This window comes from Protomyctophum bolini (genome assembly GCF_963924005.1).
Source record: "Protomyctophum bolini genome assembly, chromosome: 9".
Taxonomy (NCBI): Eukaryota; Metazoa; Chordata; class Actinopteri; order Myctophiformes; family Myctophidae; genus Protomyctophum; species Protomyctophum bolini.
The window spans coordinates 18,261,067-18,278,315 of NC_137870.1; the positions used below are offsets into that span (position 1 = coordinate 18,261,067).

General features: G+C 41.0%; 1 protein-coding gene across 1 annotated transcript in view; it reads left to right on the plus strand.

Moving 5' to 3' along the window:
- cntn5 (contactin 5) overlaps positions 1-17,249 on the plus strand; it is a 229,839-nt gene that overhangs the window by 90,679 nt on the left and 121,911 nt on the right. Inside the window, exons 4-5 of the mRNA XM_080772412.1 lie at positions 10,970-11,093; positions 11,484-11,659. Of these exons, the coding sequence (XP_080628538.1) occupies positions 10,970-11,093; positions 11,484-11,659 (300 nt within the window). The remainder of the gene's footprint in view (positions 1-10,969; positions 11,094-11,483; positions 11,660-17,249) is intronic.

Sequence of the window (17,249 nt, forward strand, 5' to 3'; positions counted from 1 at the left end):
CATCTGACCTGCATCTGAACATATTTTGTGCCACAGACCTGCATACAAGATTTGCATTCTTAAATTGTTTAAAAAATGTCACAGATTTTCCACGGTTCTTTGAAAATAGCAGATCTACAAGATGTTGTAGGTCGGCAGTTTACAATTTGTTTTATCTGTATATGGGCTTAAAGTGGTTAAACGCATTTTGATGACTCATTTTACTGGGGACCCCCATGGAACCCCCCCAGGGAATCTTGGGGATGCCCAAACCCCACTTTGAGAAGCACTGGCTTATGGAGACCCAAATTAATTATAGATGAATTATACCCATGAATTATAGAACGATGATCGATGTTGACATTACACTGAGATTTATCAAATCTTCCTACCCCAGTTGCTGCCATACTTTTCATGTCAGCACCATCACTACCGAGAAATGCATCTACCCAAGATACATGAAAATGTATTTCTATTGCTAGTAATAACATGAGACCTAGCATCCCTAAGGCGGACAAACTATAGACCCCGGTCAACTGAAGTATATAATATTTAAGTAGTATGCAGTGTCTGAAACAGACCAAACATCTTCAGTGCTGTTAGAGGATATAAATATTTGTAAACTGATTCAGTGTTATTATCCTCTACACTTTAGAAAAGTAGTTCAGTCAGACAACTCAAGGAGGATGTAATATATATATTTATTGAATATAAGATAATCAATGCAATATATTTATTATGTTTTGGCGATGTATTGGATCTGCTTTTTTAGGTACTCAGGTCAAGCGCATCAGTCCCGACCATAGGGACTCTGAATCCCCTGTACCTAAACAGTAGATCCAAAACGACAGGTGGTAGCTGTGGTGGAGGTGGGTGAGCACTTTGTATACAGCAGCGCACAGTATACAATAAGCAGCAGCAAGCAAGCAGCAAGCAGGAGGATGAATGCAAAACCTTCAGTTAAAGTAGCCGGTATGAGAGATGGGGTGAGCTGTGATTGGCTGAGTGAATCATGTGGATGATGCTGCGGTGGCCCAATTAACGGCCGGCGCGCTGACTGAGGTTCCCTGACTGAACTTGCTCATTTGTGCTCATTTGTCAACTGTTTCACATTGCAACCCCAATTTTGTGACCTAAAAGTGATACACTGCAACTGTAGTGTCCAAGCCCTATGCTTGAACACTGTTGTTAACTGACAGCCAGGAGGTTGTTCTGACGTGTGCTCAAATATACTGAAAGTCCAAACTTATCCGTTGAGTTCACAAACAAAGATATTTATTAGCTGATCTGTCACCTCAGCATACAATAAATACTTACATAAATCAGGATACATGACTACAGCTCGAAGAAACACAGTTGAAAAACAGTGTACCTCTGCCAATCAGCAACACCTGCTGCTTGATTGGGGTCCCATCAAATACCCAAGCAACCTGGGTCTAGCCCACACCTTGTGGTGACGTCTTCAAAGTAGTATTAAAATACTACTAGACAGCATATGGCTCTTACAGCAACATCTGAGTAACATTTAGAAATCCTGTTTTATTTTTGAGGGGCGCTAGCCCCTCCTACTGTATATACAGGTTTATCTTGTCTTTGTCTAGACAAACATTAGAAATGCCATTGACAATGGGCAGAGTTTAATGTTTGTTTTGTCACTAACACAAACATTAAATGCCATTAACAATGAACAGAGTTTATGTTTTGTCTGTCACTGATCAAATCAGCATATGATGTTATATCTTATGATGTAAGATGATAAGGGCCGCTCACTTCAAAAAACCAAATGTATAATTTATTGTGCTCCACAAAACAATTTGGAAGTTAGGGGTCATTTAATTCCGTGCTTATGCAAAGATAAGCTCTGGGAAGAAAGGGTTTTATACTAACTTTCAGAGAAAAAACTGAACATACGTAAGTAATCCTTCCTTAGAATCCATTTAATTGGACATGCAGTACACTGATGTGCTATAGTATTGAGTGTGTTGCACATAAATCAAATAATGTCGAACAAATTCATGAAGGAATGTCATATTGACTTCCAGTTATAAGCGGTAAATGTTAAAATGTGTTAACTCACATCAGAAGTGGAAAATGTATGAAATACCTAATGACTAGCCCCAACCAGAGCCATAGAGTAAGACAGAGTTACGAAAACTCTGTTCATTTCATGGGGCCAGTCCAATGGCGGCTATTCTACATAGACTTCTATTGGCGAATAGGGACAGACTTGGCAGGATACTTAGATCCTTAATTGAGACAGTAATGACACCTCAAACTGTATTTACATACATAATGGTTTTTAACAATACATACAGTACACTTATTTAGTATAAGTATAATTTCATCATCCCCCTCAAACAGATGTAACCTGACTCCGCCAGATTTCAGCAGTATTGAGTTCACAAGTTCCCTCCTCCTATACAATTTACAATTTAGGCATTTAGCAGACGCTCTTAATCCAGAGCGACTTACATTAAGCAAGAACAAAAAAGCATGGGAATACATCACATAAAAACATTTATCATGAAACATGCGTAAGCTAAGAAAGTAACAGTGGAATATCTATAATGAAACTATACATATAAGCTATACATCTATACTACTATGCTATACATATGTACTATGACGTGCTATGACTACATACAATGCACTTATGCTGTCTACATAACATGCTATAAGTCTGTATCAAATGCTATCTAAGTCTACAGAATTGCTATCTAAGGGGGTGGGGTAAGTGCTATGGGCCATGATGGAGTCTGAAAAGGTGGGTTTTCAGACTACGGCGGAATCAATCATCAATCATTTTGAGTTGTGTTGGGTTGTGTTTACATGGGAATGATAGATGCTTACCAAATTAAACCAATTTTCTTTTCACCTCTCAGCAGCTTTTTCCAAATGTCTCCATCATACTGTAGTATCCACAGTCGGTGCCTTAGCTCCAACAATGCTTTGATCCTCCGGAAATTCTTCTTACTAACGACTTTAGGCTATGTGATCACATTATTTCGGTTATGGCTGTTTTTCTCAGTGTGATATGTTTCATCATGGTCCTCGAAGATGCAACAAACATTTTCAACAAAAGTTGCTCCACCCACGTCAGATGTTTGCCCTACTCTTTGCATAACCCAAATGCATACCAAATACCAAAGCACAGACTAACGGATCAGCGTGGATCAGCATGCCTCACTGGGTCACCAGTGATAAGACCAGTGTTAACAGGGCCGTCACTAGGCACACGCACTGTGCGTAGGGCACCACGGTGCGGGCCTGCGGGGGGCACCAAAATGAGCCAAGGCGATCCAATTATCTCCGCTGCCTAACGAGTCACAACCTGTGTGCGTCCTCAAGTTGCATGAGTGCCCGTGGATCTACTCCGAGCTGAATCGGCCCCTCTTCCCCGCCCGGTCTGGCAGTGAGTTTAAGTGTTATTTAGCACCAACATTAGGACAAATCAGTATCTGATCTACATGCTGAAATGTGGCCGTCCCGTCCCGTCCCGTCCCACGATATATTTCATGTAGGCTATTTTCGTGCATGCAACTGTGTGAGTTTGGGAGGGGTGGGGGCACATGGCCAACAGCAGCCCTGAGTGTTAAGCTATTGCACTTGTAACGGTTCTGTTCTATTACTGTGCTGCAGTCGTGCTGTGCCAAGTATTGAGACTGTATGTGAGATTATTGTCCGTATGTACTGTATGTGAAGCTGGAAAAGACAGTGAGTGCTCTGACTGTGACCATGCCTGATACTTTATAGGCATAAAGCTGTCACTCAATCATGAGCCCAAACAGTAATGGTTTATCTGTATGTATGTAATCTGTATGCTGTTGTATGGCAAAGTATATACTTTTGATTATAAGTCACAATAAGCCCACAACCAAAAATAAGTCTGACCCACATGATATTGGTGGAGTTATATGAATGCCACAAAGCCAGAGTCTTAAGAGTAGCACCATTGAGGAGGCATAAAACAAGGCCGGTCACATGGTTAATTTAACTCAAAATCACTATTCGCCAATAGGTGTGTTTGTGTGTAGAAGACCTGGACCAATGAAGTCCCACAATACGGTATACCTGATTTGCTCGTGACAGAGACACAGTATTGTAAATCTTGTTTCTACAATTCATGAGTCAGTTATAAATGAGTAATGTTACCCTAACATGCTTGCAGGACACGTTCATAGCATTTCAATATTGTTGCAAGTGCTTGTAGTGATGAGCTATTATATTATACTGTACCATGCATAGGTATCAATGCTCTGAATCCTTACTGATAGTTATGGCATGGCTGCTTTATGGCTGCTTTTAGTGAGCTCTCTTTCGAATGCTTTGAAATAATGGCTGGAACGCTGTTGTATAGTGGAGAGCACTCTAGTTGACCATTTTAGCACAGATGTAGGTGGACCCTCCAACATACTCCACCTACCAGAGCAAAGGAAACACTGCCCAATGCGGCTCTCTGTTCAGAGAAACAAGCAGCCAGGTTTAGAGAGAGAGAGAGAGAGAGAGAAATCTGTAAGATTCATGGTATCTAAACAAAAGACTCAAAGAGCAACATGTTTTTATTTGACAACACACTCTAGCAGTTTGATTTGATTCCAGATGCACATGTCGTATGATTTATACATGGAAATATAAATACTGACTTTCATTTACATTTTAGCGTTGGTCGTTAGAGTGCTAAATTTGTTTTCCTTACACCAGATTGCTTTTGTTGTGAATTTCAGCAGGAGGCAATAAGCAACGTACTATTGATTCATTTTCCTCTACTGATTTATGTATAATTCCAAAAGCGTTTTTATTTCCCTGCAGAGCAATGATTTGCTGACAAAAGGTTGTTGCGATTACGCACACACTGCCCCGGGAGAAAGCCAAGGCCCTTCTTGTCATCAGATCTGGTCTGAACAGTAAAAATGATATCTACTGTCACAAGATTATTTATACGGAGAACACATTAAAAAATAAACTGTTTAGTCCCACCATGATACAACTGTTATGGTCACTGTAATGGCATTTTCTTCACAACAGGGACAACTAAAATGTGTTTCACCTGGTTGAAATTCCAAAGAATACACGTTTTGCTCAAAAGCACAAAAGGTCAGAGGTTGACAGTAACTATAGAAGACAGTTACCTACAGTATGCTGTTCAGTCTTTATTAACACACATTAGAACATGATGGCGTTTAAAACCTCATCAGTGCTGCTACTATGGATCTGATATGTGGACAAGCAGTGGCGGATTAAGTATTCAACCCCAGTACTTGAGTCAAAGTATACCAGATCTACTCCAGTGAAAGTTGCTCAGTCTAATTTGCAATTGAGTAAATGTATAGTGAAGTAGGCCTACCTGCTTCTAAATGTACATAATCGTACGTACTGTATATAATGCTTTTTAAAATACAAAAATACAAATTACAAGGTACAAAATACTTGTTTGTAATACCTAAACATTTCTAAACATTTCAATTACATTTTTGAGGGTCCTTGACATGAAAATGTTTGAGAACGACTGACATAGAAACATGGGTTTTTCAGAAAACTGTCACCATTTAGAAGGCATTTGTAGAATCGTCCTCAGGTCTAAATGGGACATGTACTCAAGCAAGATACTCAATGTACTTTGCACCCGACCACATCACTCTCTCACTGTCTGAGGTGCATGGTTTAGCCTGTAAATGTAATTCTGAAATGGCAACTGTGCTACGGTGAATAAATGCACTGCATTTTTAATTATGGAAGAGTACATGAACATAATAAAACCTATAATGTAAAACAATAATGTCACGGAGGAAAGAGAGAAGCCAAGAAGGCGTCAAAACCGGTGTGTACATGTACGACATGTACCTGACTGTGACGGAGGTGACAGTCACCAGAATACCTCACCTCAACATGGCTCGGTCATGGCTAAACTTAGCCTAACTTGAAGAAAATAACAGTTCAGTCAGACAACTCACAAATAGATTTAACCAATATTTATTATAGAATGAGAATACAAGTGTACATATATTATTGTATCTTGGCATTCGGCTCTGCTACATTATTCTGATATTCTCCCTGCTCGGCACAATCAAACACCATCATTAAACATTAAGAGCAGGGAGATAGATATACAATAAAAACCACCATGGGGAACATAAATAACAGAGCCCACCGGTGGTGCTGGGGTGGTGGTGGGAGCAAACATCACATAACAGCAACCAGGAACCATAAGCAGAAGGAAGGCAGGAAGAGCATGCAGTCTAGTGAGCTTAAGTAGCCCGCCCAATTGGTCAGCTGACTGCCGCATCAGCAAATGACATTATTGCACACATTGAATACACCCACAGAGTAATGCAGCATATTAACCCTTTGAGTATAGAATGCGCCCCTTGAGCACGGCATGAACCCCCTCGAGTATATCTGACTGAACTATTTCTGCAAGCTACGTATCATTAATACAATATGTAGTTCTTATGATCAGAATGTGTAGCGAGCAGAATCATACGTTTATGGTTTTCAATCTTCAAAATGAAGAACGAAGAAACAAGATATGAAAACTTTTCATATGTTGGTTCTTCATTTTGAAGATGCATATTGTATGGCTTGGGGTGAAGGAGAATTGTATAAAGAAAAATATACCGAAAAGGCATTATATTTGTGTATTTAACATAATCTTTTCTAGGGTGTTATGGTTAGACACGGCAATGTCCACAGTGTACATTTACAATAGTACAATAGTACAATATTACTAGAATCTTGCGCGCCCGCGTCTATTGCCATGCGGTCCATGTTGTTGTTCTCCGTTTCGCAGTGCGATCCGAGTGTGTGTGTCTTTGGCCACTGACCGTGTTTTCAGCGCTGGGCAGGTTGTGTGTTGTTGTTGTTCTTTGTTGTTTCTCCGTGAATGTCGTGTGTCCGCTGTCCGTGTATATTCTCGGGCCAGCGCATCACAGAAAGGGAAACCACGGAGCTGAGTTGAAAACGCAGTGATAGGGTCTGTGGCATATCGCGGCCGCCGACTGCGCGGAGCATGGGCATAGGCGGCGCTTCCCTTCTGCATGCTCAGCATGCGTCACCGTCTGTGACTTTCCAAACTGAACTGCATACAAAGCGTGCGCTTACAACTTGTTACCGTCTCAAATGTAAATACTTTAAATGTAAATGTAAAGTAGTTACTACGTACGGACGTTTCTACTGCTGTTATGCTGCCCACACGGCAGATGCAAAATATACAAAGGTGCAAAGCTACACAGAGTCACAGGCAATGTATTTGTAGTTGTTAAGCAACAGCAGGACGATTGTAAACAGCTCAACCACTGAAACCACAACCACTACAAATGTCCAACACAGATGCAATTAATTACTCACCTAATGCAGCATGTGATGCCTTTAAGGCAAATATGTAATTCTACATATGCAACATGTTTGTATTTCTGTTTACATTAGAAAAGTTTGTACTTTATTGTGAAAGTGTACCAGTGGTTTTATTTTGAAAACTCTGTATTTAATGAGAGTCACTTCCTGGTAGTACCATTTTGCATGCAGCAGTGCACAGAGAAGGCAGACCTGGTCAGAGCTTGAGCCCTGAAACACATCTTACCCACTTGGAAGCAATATTGACGCAATGTCGTAAGTTGTGCTGCTGAATTCAGTTATTGTATCTTGCTGTGAACCCCTTGGGTGACAATTTGTGAATGTTTCTGACAATGTTTGCTGCTGTCTGTAGTGCACACTCAGGTGTATGTCATCCTACTAATTAACACTGATGAGTGTAGGTGGTTTAGCCACAGTGTGTATGGTTAGTTAATTGCCTGGGTTTCTTTGTTGTGAAATGTTTGGAATGCCGCCTTGTCAGTGAATGAAGTAAACAATCAATTCCACCTTCGAGACTGTCTTCATTGGCTGCGGTTTATCTTGATGTTAAGTGTCAGTCCCATACACTGCCATAGAACATTACACTGCAGGTTCATGTTTGAGTAATTCCAAAGTGTGTATTGTTCAAATATATTGTATTGTTCACTAGTTATGTGTACCCCTGGCTATTTTCACTAAGTTTGTGTGACATTCTTGTATGATGAAGTACTGCATTCATTTTGGGGGACTAATTTAAAAACATGGGAGATATGAGGTTTCGATCTGCCCGACAACATACCTCAGAATAGCACATTGCTTGGTAACTGGGTTGTATATAGTGAGGAGGAAAGCGAAAAGAACTCAAGTTCAAGTGTGTCATGTCTCTCCCTGAAATGTCAGGACAAGTGCAGCATCCAAAGCTGCCAGGGGCATCATTAGCTGTAGGTGACCCTTAGCTTTAAACTACCGGCAAAAAGAGAGTATTTCTCTTTGGGGATCGATAAGAGTATCATAAAAACAAAGGGAAGGAAAGGGAAAAAAAAGAAAAACCTCAGAGATAGAAACTAGAGACTGATCATTGCTGATGTTAAAATTGGAGCTGTTTTGATGCTCTGTTATACAAGTAGAGTCCAATGAAAATCTACTCATGATGCCCGGATTGCTGGCCTAGGTGTCCAGGCACCTAGACTCCAATGTAGTCTGACAGCACGTCCCGGGTTCGAGGCCTGATCCCGACGGCCTTTGCTGCGTGTCACTTAGCATCTGTCCCCCCATTTCCTGTCTAACCGCACTCACACACGCATGCACACACGCACGCACGCACACACACACATGCACACACAGACACACAACACACACACACACACACACACAAACACATCCTTAATATACAAAGTATATCATTATAGCTGCTGGCACAGCCGTCCAGGTTTCCAATTCCCAGTTCCAGTTGGAGCTTTACACCTTTCCTGACACTAAAAAAGGCTGTGCACATCTCTCTCTGCATGTATCGGGTAGTCAGCAGCAAAATGTTCACCAAAATGTACTGTTACATACCGACTCAGCTGTCCTCGTCTGGATGTTGAGTTTAAATAAGCACTATCATTGCTGTCGGGTAGAAAAAACATTTACGACCAAAACAGTTATTTTTCGAATTCCGAGGCAGTGACGGACGGGTAGCTCTCTTTCAGCTCTCTTGTTCTCCTCCAAGGAGTATCCAGCACACCTACTGGGAGACAACTTTGTTCTGATCAATTCAATTAAAATGTTGAAGCAGATAGGGAGGGTGCTTTCAGTTCCTGACCTGTCGGTACACTCTCCTATCTGTTTTAAACATAATTTCATTCCATCGCAGTCAGATGCAGCCTTATACTGGAAGGCCTTATACATTTTTTCAGATATCATGTTGCATCATTTACTGAGCTCAACAAGCATTTTCTCTCCCACAAACTCACTTTTTCCGTTATCTAAAATCTTCCCCAGGAACACTGTTTTTATGCGTTGTTGAAACAGCACCCCAATTCTAAACCACTTATTCTATTCCGTCAACAACACATACTGTATAAGGTCTGCCTGGGAGGATGATATTGGCGTTGAGCTGTCCGACGAGATCTGGAGCGCCAGAGTCTGGAACAGTCAATGCCAGATTGCAGCTTATCCAGTTTAAAGTTATGCACAGGTTACATTACTCTAAGGTCAGATTGAACAAAATGTATCCAGCTGTTTCCGACATTTGTGACAGATGCAACATTGATCCCAGGGCACGCTGGGTCACACATTCTGGTCCTGCCCAAAGATTATTCCATTTTGGCAAAAATATCTTTTCATGGTACAGCAGAGGATACAGCTCCAGCTGCCCTGCTTGGTTGCGCTCGCTCTGCCATACACCATACAAAATAATGATTTTAACTGAGTGGAAGACTCCTTAACGAAGTTGTATCATTGATACACATGGAGAGGCTGGCAGCATTTGCATATATATGGGGCCCCATTATGGCTCATCTTAAGTCCTCTGTGTAACTGCATGCTTTGCTATAGCTTTTATTGTTAATGTTTCATATTGATAGGATTGGTCTGTTGCTTGTATAATATGCTCCACAGTCTGGTGTATGTTGTTGTCATGTATGTCTAGTCTTGGCATGTCTATAAACAAAACAATAACAATTAATATAATACAAAAATATATATATTTCAGGAAAAGTACAAAAACAAGTTTAGATGGATCGAATGTAGTTATAATTTATTAATTGGTTCAATATTCCTAAAACTCACAGGCCACTTTCAGTTACAATCAATCAATAAACCAATCAATCAATCAATCAAACTATTATTAAGGACACATAGTCCATAGCAACATCAAAAATAACATCCAAATATGAAGACATAGTCAACATAAAATCCAACGCATTGAGACAGTAGGTTTTTTTTATATATAATCCCCCCTTCATTCTCTATCAGTAGTTCATTCTGCTCCTTTAAATCAGCTGTCTCTCTCCATGTCAACTCCCTTCACTCTCATTCGCTGCCGGCTAACTCGCTCACGCCCACATTCAATCAGGTGTTCATTTAAGCAGTCACTAGTGCACTACTCTGTCCTCAGTCTTCATGCTAGCTGACTGTGGTTGTTCAGATGTCAGCGTTCAAATTCCCTCCACCTCCCCGGCCTCCTCCCTGTACATTAGTTCTTTAATGGGTGATTCTGTGATTATCAATGTGGTTTATGAATTGTACTATATGTGGTATGTAATTATGTTGTGTATCTGTGAGTATAATGTGTTTTATGGGTTGCATTATGATCATGTGATATGTTCAGATCTACGTGGTATATGGAATGCATTGAAAGTTATATTGTGTATTTAATGTCTTATGTTACGCTCTGGTCTTGGGTTTGTTGTTGATACCAGAGCTGTGTCTCAGTACACAGATAATATGAGACATCAAATGTGATATGATATCAGAGCTGTGTCTCGGTACACAGGTGGCCACTGAAGAGTCTCTCAGTTTCATAGTTATAGAGACAAACTTGACCGAAGTCAGTTCTGTCAGATTGTGGCATTACTTTACGTAAGGTTTTTACAAGGTTTCTGCCCGACAGTGCTGAAACAATGTGGCGTTATTTCAGCTCTATAAGCAGCCAACCATCTCTCTTTTTGTTCCACAGAGAGCGATGAGTTTGGACCGGTTTTCGTCCAGGAGCCTGATGACGCTATCTTGGCGTTGGACACCGACGAGAAGAAAGTGATGCTGAAGTGTGAGGCACGAGGGAACCCACCGCCATCATACAGGTAGAGTAGAGGGAACCCACCTCCATCATACAGGTAGAGTAGAGGGAACCCACCTCCATCATACAGGCCTTTTTTCTGGACCCCCAGAAGCACAAATTTGATTTAAAAATGTTTGCTTTGAAAATATATATTCAAAGATACAAAAATAATAATTAACAAAAATCTGATGTACAAGCTCATAGTGTGGCACGAAGTGGCGCGCTATATAAAAAAGAGACACTATATTATTAACACAATTTACCCCACTTTGAGAAGCAGTGAGGTAGAGGTATTTCCCAGTCTGAACTACTTGCATTCACCCCTCATCGCCTTGTCTCTTTTAGCCTCATTCTGTGTCTTTCATCTTTGCCCCCTTGACACAAATAACCCTCGTTTGTATTGTGTTTCCAGCTGGTTCTTCAATGGGACCGAAGTAGACACGGAGGCGGATTACCGCTACAACTTTATCGATGGGAACTTAATTATAACCAATACAAGTGAGATCACTGACTTTGGGAAGTACCAGTGCAAGGCACAGAACAGCTTTGGAACAATCTTGAGTCGGGTGGGCCTTTTGCAATTTGCATGTGAGTAACCCTATCTAAGTATCTATCTGTCTATCTGTCTGTCTGTCTCCGTCTGTCTGTCTGTCTGTCCGTCCGTCCGTCCATCCATCCATCCCTAGCTCTCTCTCTCTCTCTCTCTCTCTCTCTCTGCATGCCCATTAAACATATGCTAGCTTGAAGCTCCAGAATTTCCTCTTTCAGGACAAATGTTCTGACTTCCGACGTTTGATGACTTTCCAACTGCTTGGATGCAATCGACTGGCTTCAAATTCTTCATCTCGTTCACTTAAAACAGACCTGTTGGTTTGTGGGGTAAATGGACACGGTCTATATAGCAGCATTCTGTGCACGCGTCTAATCCCCAAAGACAGCAGGCCGTATCAGACACTGAATTGTGTTGCTAAATGGGGCGTCTGCTCCCCAAACCAGTGTCGATTTTGACAGCTAATTTTGATGTAGTTTTAGTCATAGTCTTTTAAATTAAATAATTTAGTTTTAGTCGCATTTATGTCATCTGAAATGTTTTAGTGGACGAAAATGCATTTGGCTGGCCTTGATGTCGACTCGTTGTGATGCCTGATTTTACCTTTGGTTGCATGCTGAAGATAGCTGATTTACAAGTTCAAAACACGCCGCAGCACAACGCGTTGTTGTGACATCATTAACCCTCTCATATCGTGCACTGCATTGTGCACAAGCTTCCAAGCTGTCTCAGTCACTGCAATGTAAAGTTGTAAACATTAAGGCGAGCACAACAGCTCCAACACAACAGCCTTTCATCATGCTGTCATAAGCAGTGGTGAAAAAAAGTGCTCAAATGTTTTACTTAAGTAAAAGTATCAATACTGCAATATAGAAATACTTTACAAGTAAAGGTCCAGAATTCAAAATGCACTTGAATAAAAGTACAACGTACTTAAGTACCAAAAGTACTAATTATACAGAAGGTCCAATTTCAAGATTGCAATGCCCAAAATATACTAAGCTATCAACAGGTCATGATGCTGTGCATTGAATAGTTAGTATATCTGCTTTTCTTTCAGGGTACATGATGGACATTATGCATTGTAGGTTATACATATGGTGAGAGGCTATGATTTATGTAAATGTACAGTACAGTAGATTTTGGTATATTATTTGTAAGTTGTCACAATACAGCTGTAGGCTACTCTATTATTCAAAAATAAAACAGACAATAGACACGTGACCCCTTTAAAACATCCATACTGTACCTGAAACACGGACAGCTCAGTATTGGCAACATAGCAACTATGTCTGCTTGTCTCCTTGATCAAAATATGTAAATTTAACTCTGAGAGTACGCACACACGCATGCATGCACGCACGCACGCACATACGCACGCACGCACACGCACACACACACACACACACACACCATTAGACATAAAGGTCAAGCTGAAAGCTTTCAGCACCATGGACAGTGCTCTGACATGAGGTAGTTAGGGTAAACAAGCCAGCAGCACTAATGGGATACAGTACTAACAATGAATGCATCCACCGTGATAATAAATTGAATCTTTATTTAGAACCAACATTTTAAGGAGCTTGCTGTCCTAACGTCACCTGCTGCAGCAGGGCTGGGAAATTGTCGGAAATCGTATCGAAAAACAATATGTATAGCTATTCCTTAGATAAAAGTCACAGTACAACTGTCAGAGCTTTTTGTTTGTTCTTTTGAGACTCGCCTCGGACTCGCCCCTCAAAGAATTCAGACTCGACTCAAGCTCAAAGACTCATGGCATCGCCTGGCAGGGAAGTGCAGACAGACAGGCTCTGAGCACAGAGCTCTGTGGTGCAGGAAAATCCATTGTTGGTTTTCCTCAGCGTTTCCCCTGGGGCAACGACCATAATAGTCATGTTACCTGCTACAGCTACAGTATGGCTGCAGGGAGCTTACGGCCCACTGTAGGGAGAGCATGCTGTGGAGCATTTGTGTTATGCGAACCTAAAGCGTTCACGACGAGCACTCGCTGTAAAACAGGATCAGCCACTTAAAAATTCCCAAACCATCTCAAAATGAAGACAGAAATAAAACATCAGTGCGGCAATGGAGGGTGTGCCTGGAGTCTGACCTGCTCTCTCTCATTTCACGTTAGCCCACCTCCCTGTCAAACCAGAGGCATGCTGTTCATCCGGCGAGGTGGTTCAGATAAAACGACATGGGGGGAAAAAAGCACAGTTTGTGGAGAAAGCCCCCCTGCTGACAGACAACATATTCTACTAGGTTACTTTTCATTAATTATTCCATTGAGCGTTGAGCATTGAGCGTTCTGATCCGAGGAACTGTCTTGACAACGTCACTCTAATATCACGGTTTCCCCCACGAGCCTTATTATTTCATGTATGTAATTTTAATAAAGTGGATACATTAGACATTAGAGTTTCACTACCTGCCTGGGGCATCCTGTGGGAATATTGCTTGGACACGCAATCTGTGGTAAAAGTTGTACCTTGACACGACCCCTGAGTGCATGGGCTGCTCCCAGCTGCCTGTTAAGCTTTTCTAAGCCACTTATCTGGTCCACTCATAGAGCAATCTTATTTTTTTCCTCGCATTGTGCACAGTGCATCTAGTGCTTCAGCTTTATGCAGTGGCCTATTCATTTTGAAATGGTGTTACGACGCAATTACAGTGACACGATTAATCAGTTGTTTGATAAACAGAAGATTAATTAAATGCATTTTTTACATTTAATTGCATTTTTTAATTGCATAATTGGTTTAGTGATGTAATATCTATGTGCAATTCTGAACTAGAGTAATGCCTGTTTTTTGCACATTTCCCACATTGGTTATTTAGACATTATACAGTCAAGTGAGGTGCGCTTAGTGCATTCATGGCCGCTGGTGTTTACTTATACGTCTACTATAAATGGCTCCTAGTAGAAACCTCTGTGTTGAATGCCCATTCAGGGTACTTATACGTATGCTATAGATGGCTCTAGTAGAAACCTCTGTGTTGAATGACCATTCAGGGTACTTATATGTCTGCTATAGATGGCTCCAGTAGAAACCTCTGTGTTGAATGCCCATTCAGGGTACTTATATGTCTGCTATAGATGGCTCCAGTAGAATCCTCTGTGTTGAATGACCATTCAGGGTACTTATACGTCTGCTATAGATGGCTCCAGTAGAAACCTCTGTGTTGAATGCCCATTCAGGGTACTTATATGTCTGCTATAGATGGCTCCAGTAGAAACCTCTGTGTTGAATGCCCATTCAGGTACTTATACGTATGCTATAGATGGCTCTAGTAGAAACCTCCGTGTTGAATGACCATTCAGGGTACTTATACGTCTGCTATAGATGTCTCCAGTAGAAACCTCTGTGTTGAATGCCCATTCAGGGTACTTATATGTCTGCTATAGATGGCTCCAGTAGAAACCTCTGTGTTGAATGCCCATTCAGGGTACCGCAGTTTTACAGCTCGAGCCTGGCCTGAAGCCTGACACATTTTTATTTTGTATTAATCAATTAAATGTGTGTGCAATTCATTTATATTCTAAATTAATTTAATTTGCAGTGCACACGTCAATTTTCACACTCTGTGTTAAATTGACAATAATGAAATCAATAATAAACAGATTAATTGATTAAGAAAATAATCTTTAGTGGCAGCCCTGTCTGACTCTGCAACAGTTCCATGTCTCACTCTGCTGTTTGCCTTCAATACGACCCTTTAAAAGAAAAAGCCAGCCAGAGAAGACAAAGCGAGCTGGCCTGCAGCCTGCATTGGGATGCAGAGCCTCGCCAGTCTCTTTCAGCATAACGAATGGGTGGCTATTTTATCCCCCCAGCTCCAAATTCAAGGTGGCCCGTCTTAATCTGGTTGGCATTACACATTTCCACTCACAAAGCGTTGATCCCCCGAAGTTGTATAAAGTCTCGGAAGTTCTTTGATCTTTTGAATAACTTATAATGGAATGCGTCAAATAAGTACAACTAGATAAATATAATCATCTAGGATTGACTGTGCGTTTTTGTAATAATGATATTTAATAACACGTGGAGAATTGTGACTGAGACTCTTTACAAGTATCCGCACAGGGAATTACGGGTCCACTTTTTTTTACGCTCCCAGATTGAAATTGTGAATACTCTGTCTCTAGCTACACCAGTGGGTATCAAACCTCATCTGGTTCCTTGAAGGTGGTTACAAATGGAGTGATTAACTTTGACATTGTACACATTTGGTTCCATATACACTCTCAGAGTTATGGGTGTCCTTCGAATGGATGGACGGATGAAGGGATGAATTAATGAATTAATGAATTAATGGTTTGAGAACCATTGTGCTAAATGGAACAGTGTTACATCATTGGTAACACATGTCAAGGAAGCATAAGGAAAATACCCAATTTCTTTACAACGGCTGCTGTGCATAGATAGCATATTGCATCCAGGAAGGGCCAAGTCCCACTTCTTCTTTATTCAAATCTACTCTGCTCACTGGCTGTATTGTGTGCCTCCAACACATTCTCCAGAGTAGGACTCTTCCTTTTCTCTCTGTATTTATGTATGTATTTATTTTTTTAATTCTGAAGAGGCTCACAGTTCTTTCTCAGCCGTGACTTTGAAGAGCAGCAGGGAGGACTGTGATCCCTGTCCCCGGTGAGATCTGCTGCTGCTGCTTTCTCTCTCTCTCTCTCTCGCTCTCGCTCTCTCTCCCTCTCTCTTACGTTGTGTTTTGAAAATAGAGATACCACAATATATTTTAAATAAATATCGTATTATTAAAAAAGTAATGAGCCTGGGTTAGGCATTTTGCTACAAAAGTAGTGTCATCTTAGCAAAGTAAACAATTTTTTTTTGAAATGTGTTAAAACATATTTGGAAAGTAACAGATGCACATGTTGCATTGTGACGCGCTGAGAACCATACTCTGACGTAATTTACCATCCTACCTGGGTTGCGTTATTTCGTGTTATTTACAGAACCACCTCCCCGACGATATTTTAGAGACAGTTTGTTTATTTTTGGACCTTGATCCTTATGAGACAATTTTAACTCCTCCCTCATCCCACTTCTGCAAACAAAGGGGATGAGCAAGTCACGTCAGGACTTCTGTGCTCTATTTCTGGTTGCCTGTAGGGGTACATTTGAACAGCGATATGATGCTTATCACGATACATGGTTGACGATATAACTACATGGCCGATATTGGTTCATTGTTGCGAATGCAGTGAGCACTAACTATGAGACTTAGCAGATCATGTCTGTGTGTCTGTGTGTCTGTCTGTCCCGCTGTTACACCACCTGACCGCCACCAGAGGGCGCAGCTGTATCACACACACACACACACACACACACACCTTAACTTAAAAAAACTTACTACTTTTGACAAATAGCAGATCTACAAGCTCATAGCACGCCACCGAGTGCCGAGCTATGAACTTAGGTCTGCTATTTTAGAAAAATCGTGAAAATGTGCCTCAAATCTTTGAATACCGTATATATTCTTTCAGAGTTTCAGTTTTTCATTATTGCTTCTGGAGGGTCCCTGGAACAACATTTTTTCAGATGGTGGTCGGCGGCATATTACATATAATTGTTGGGGTCCTTGACATGAAATATTGAGACCCACTGATAT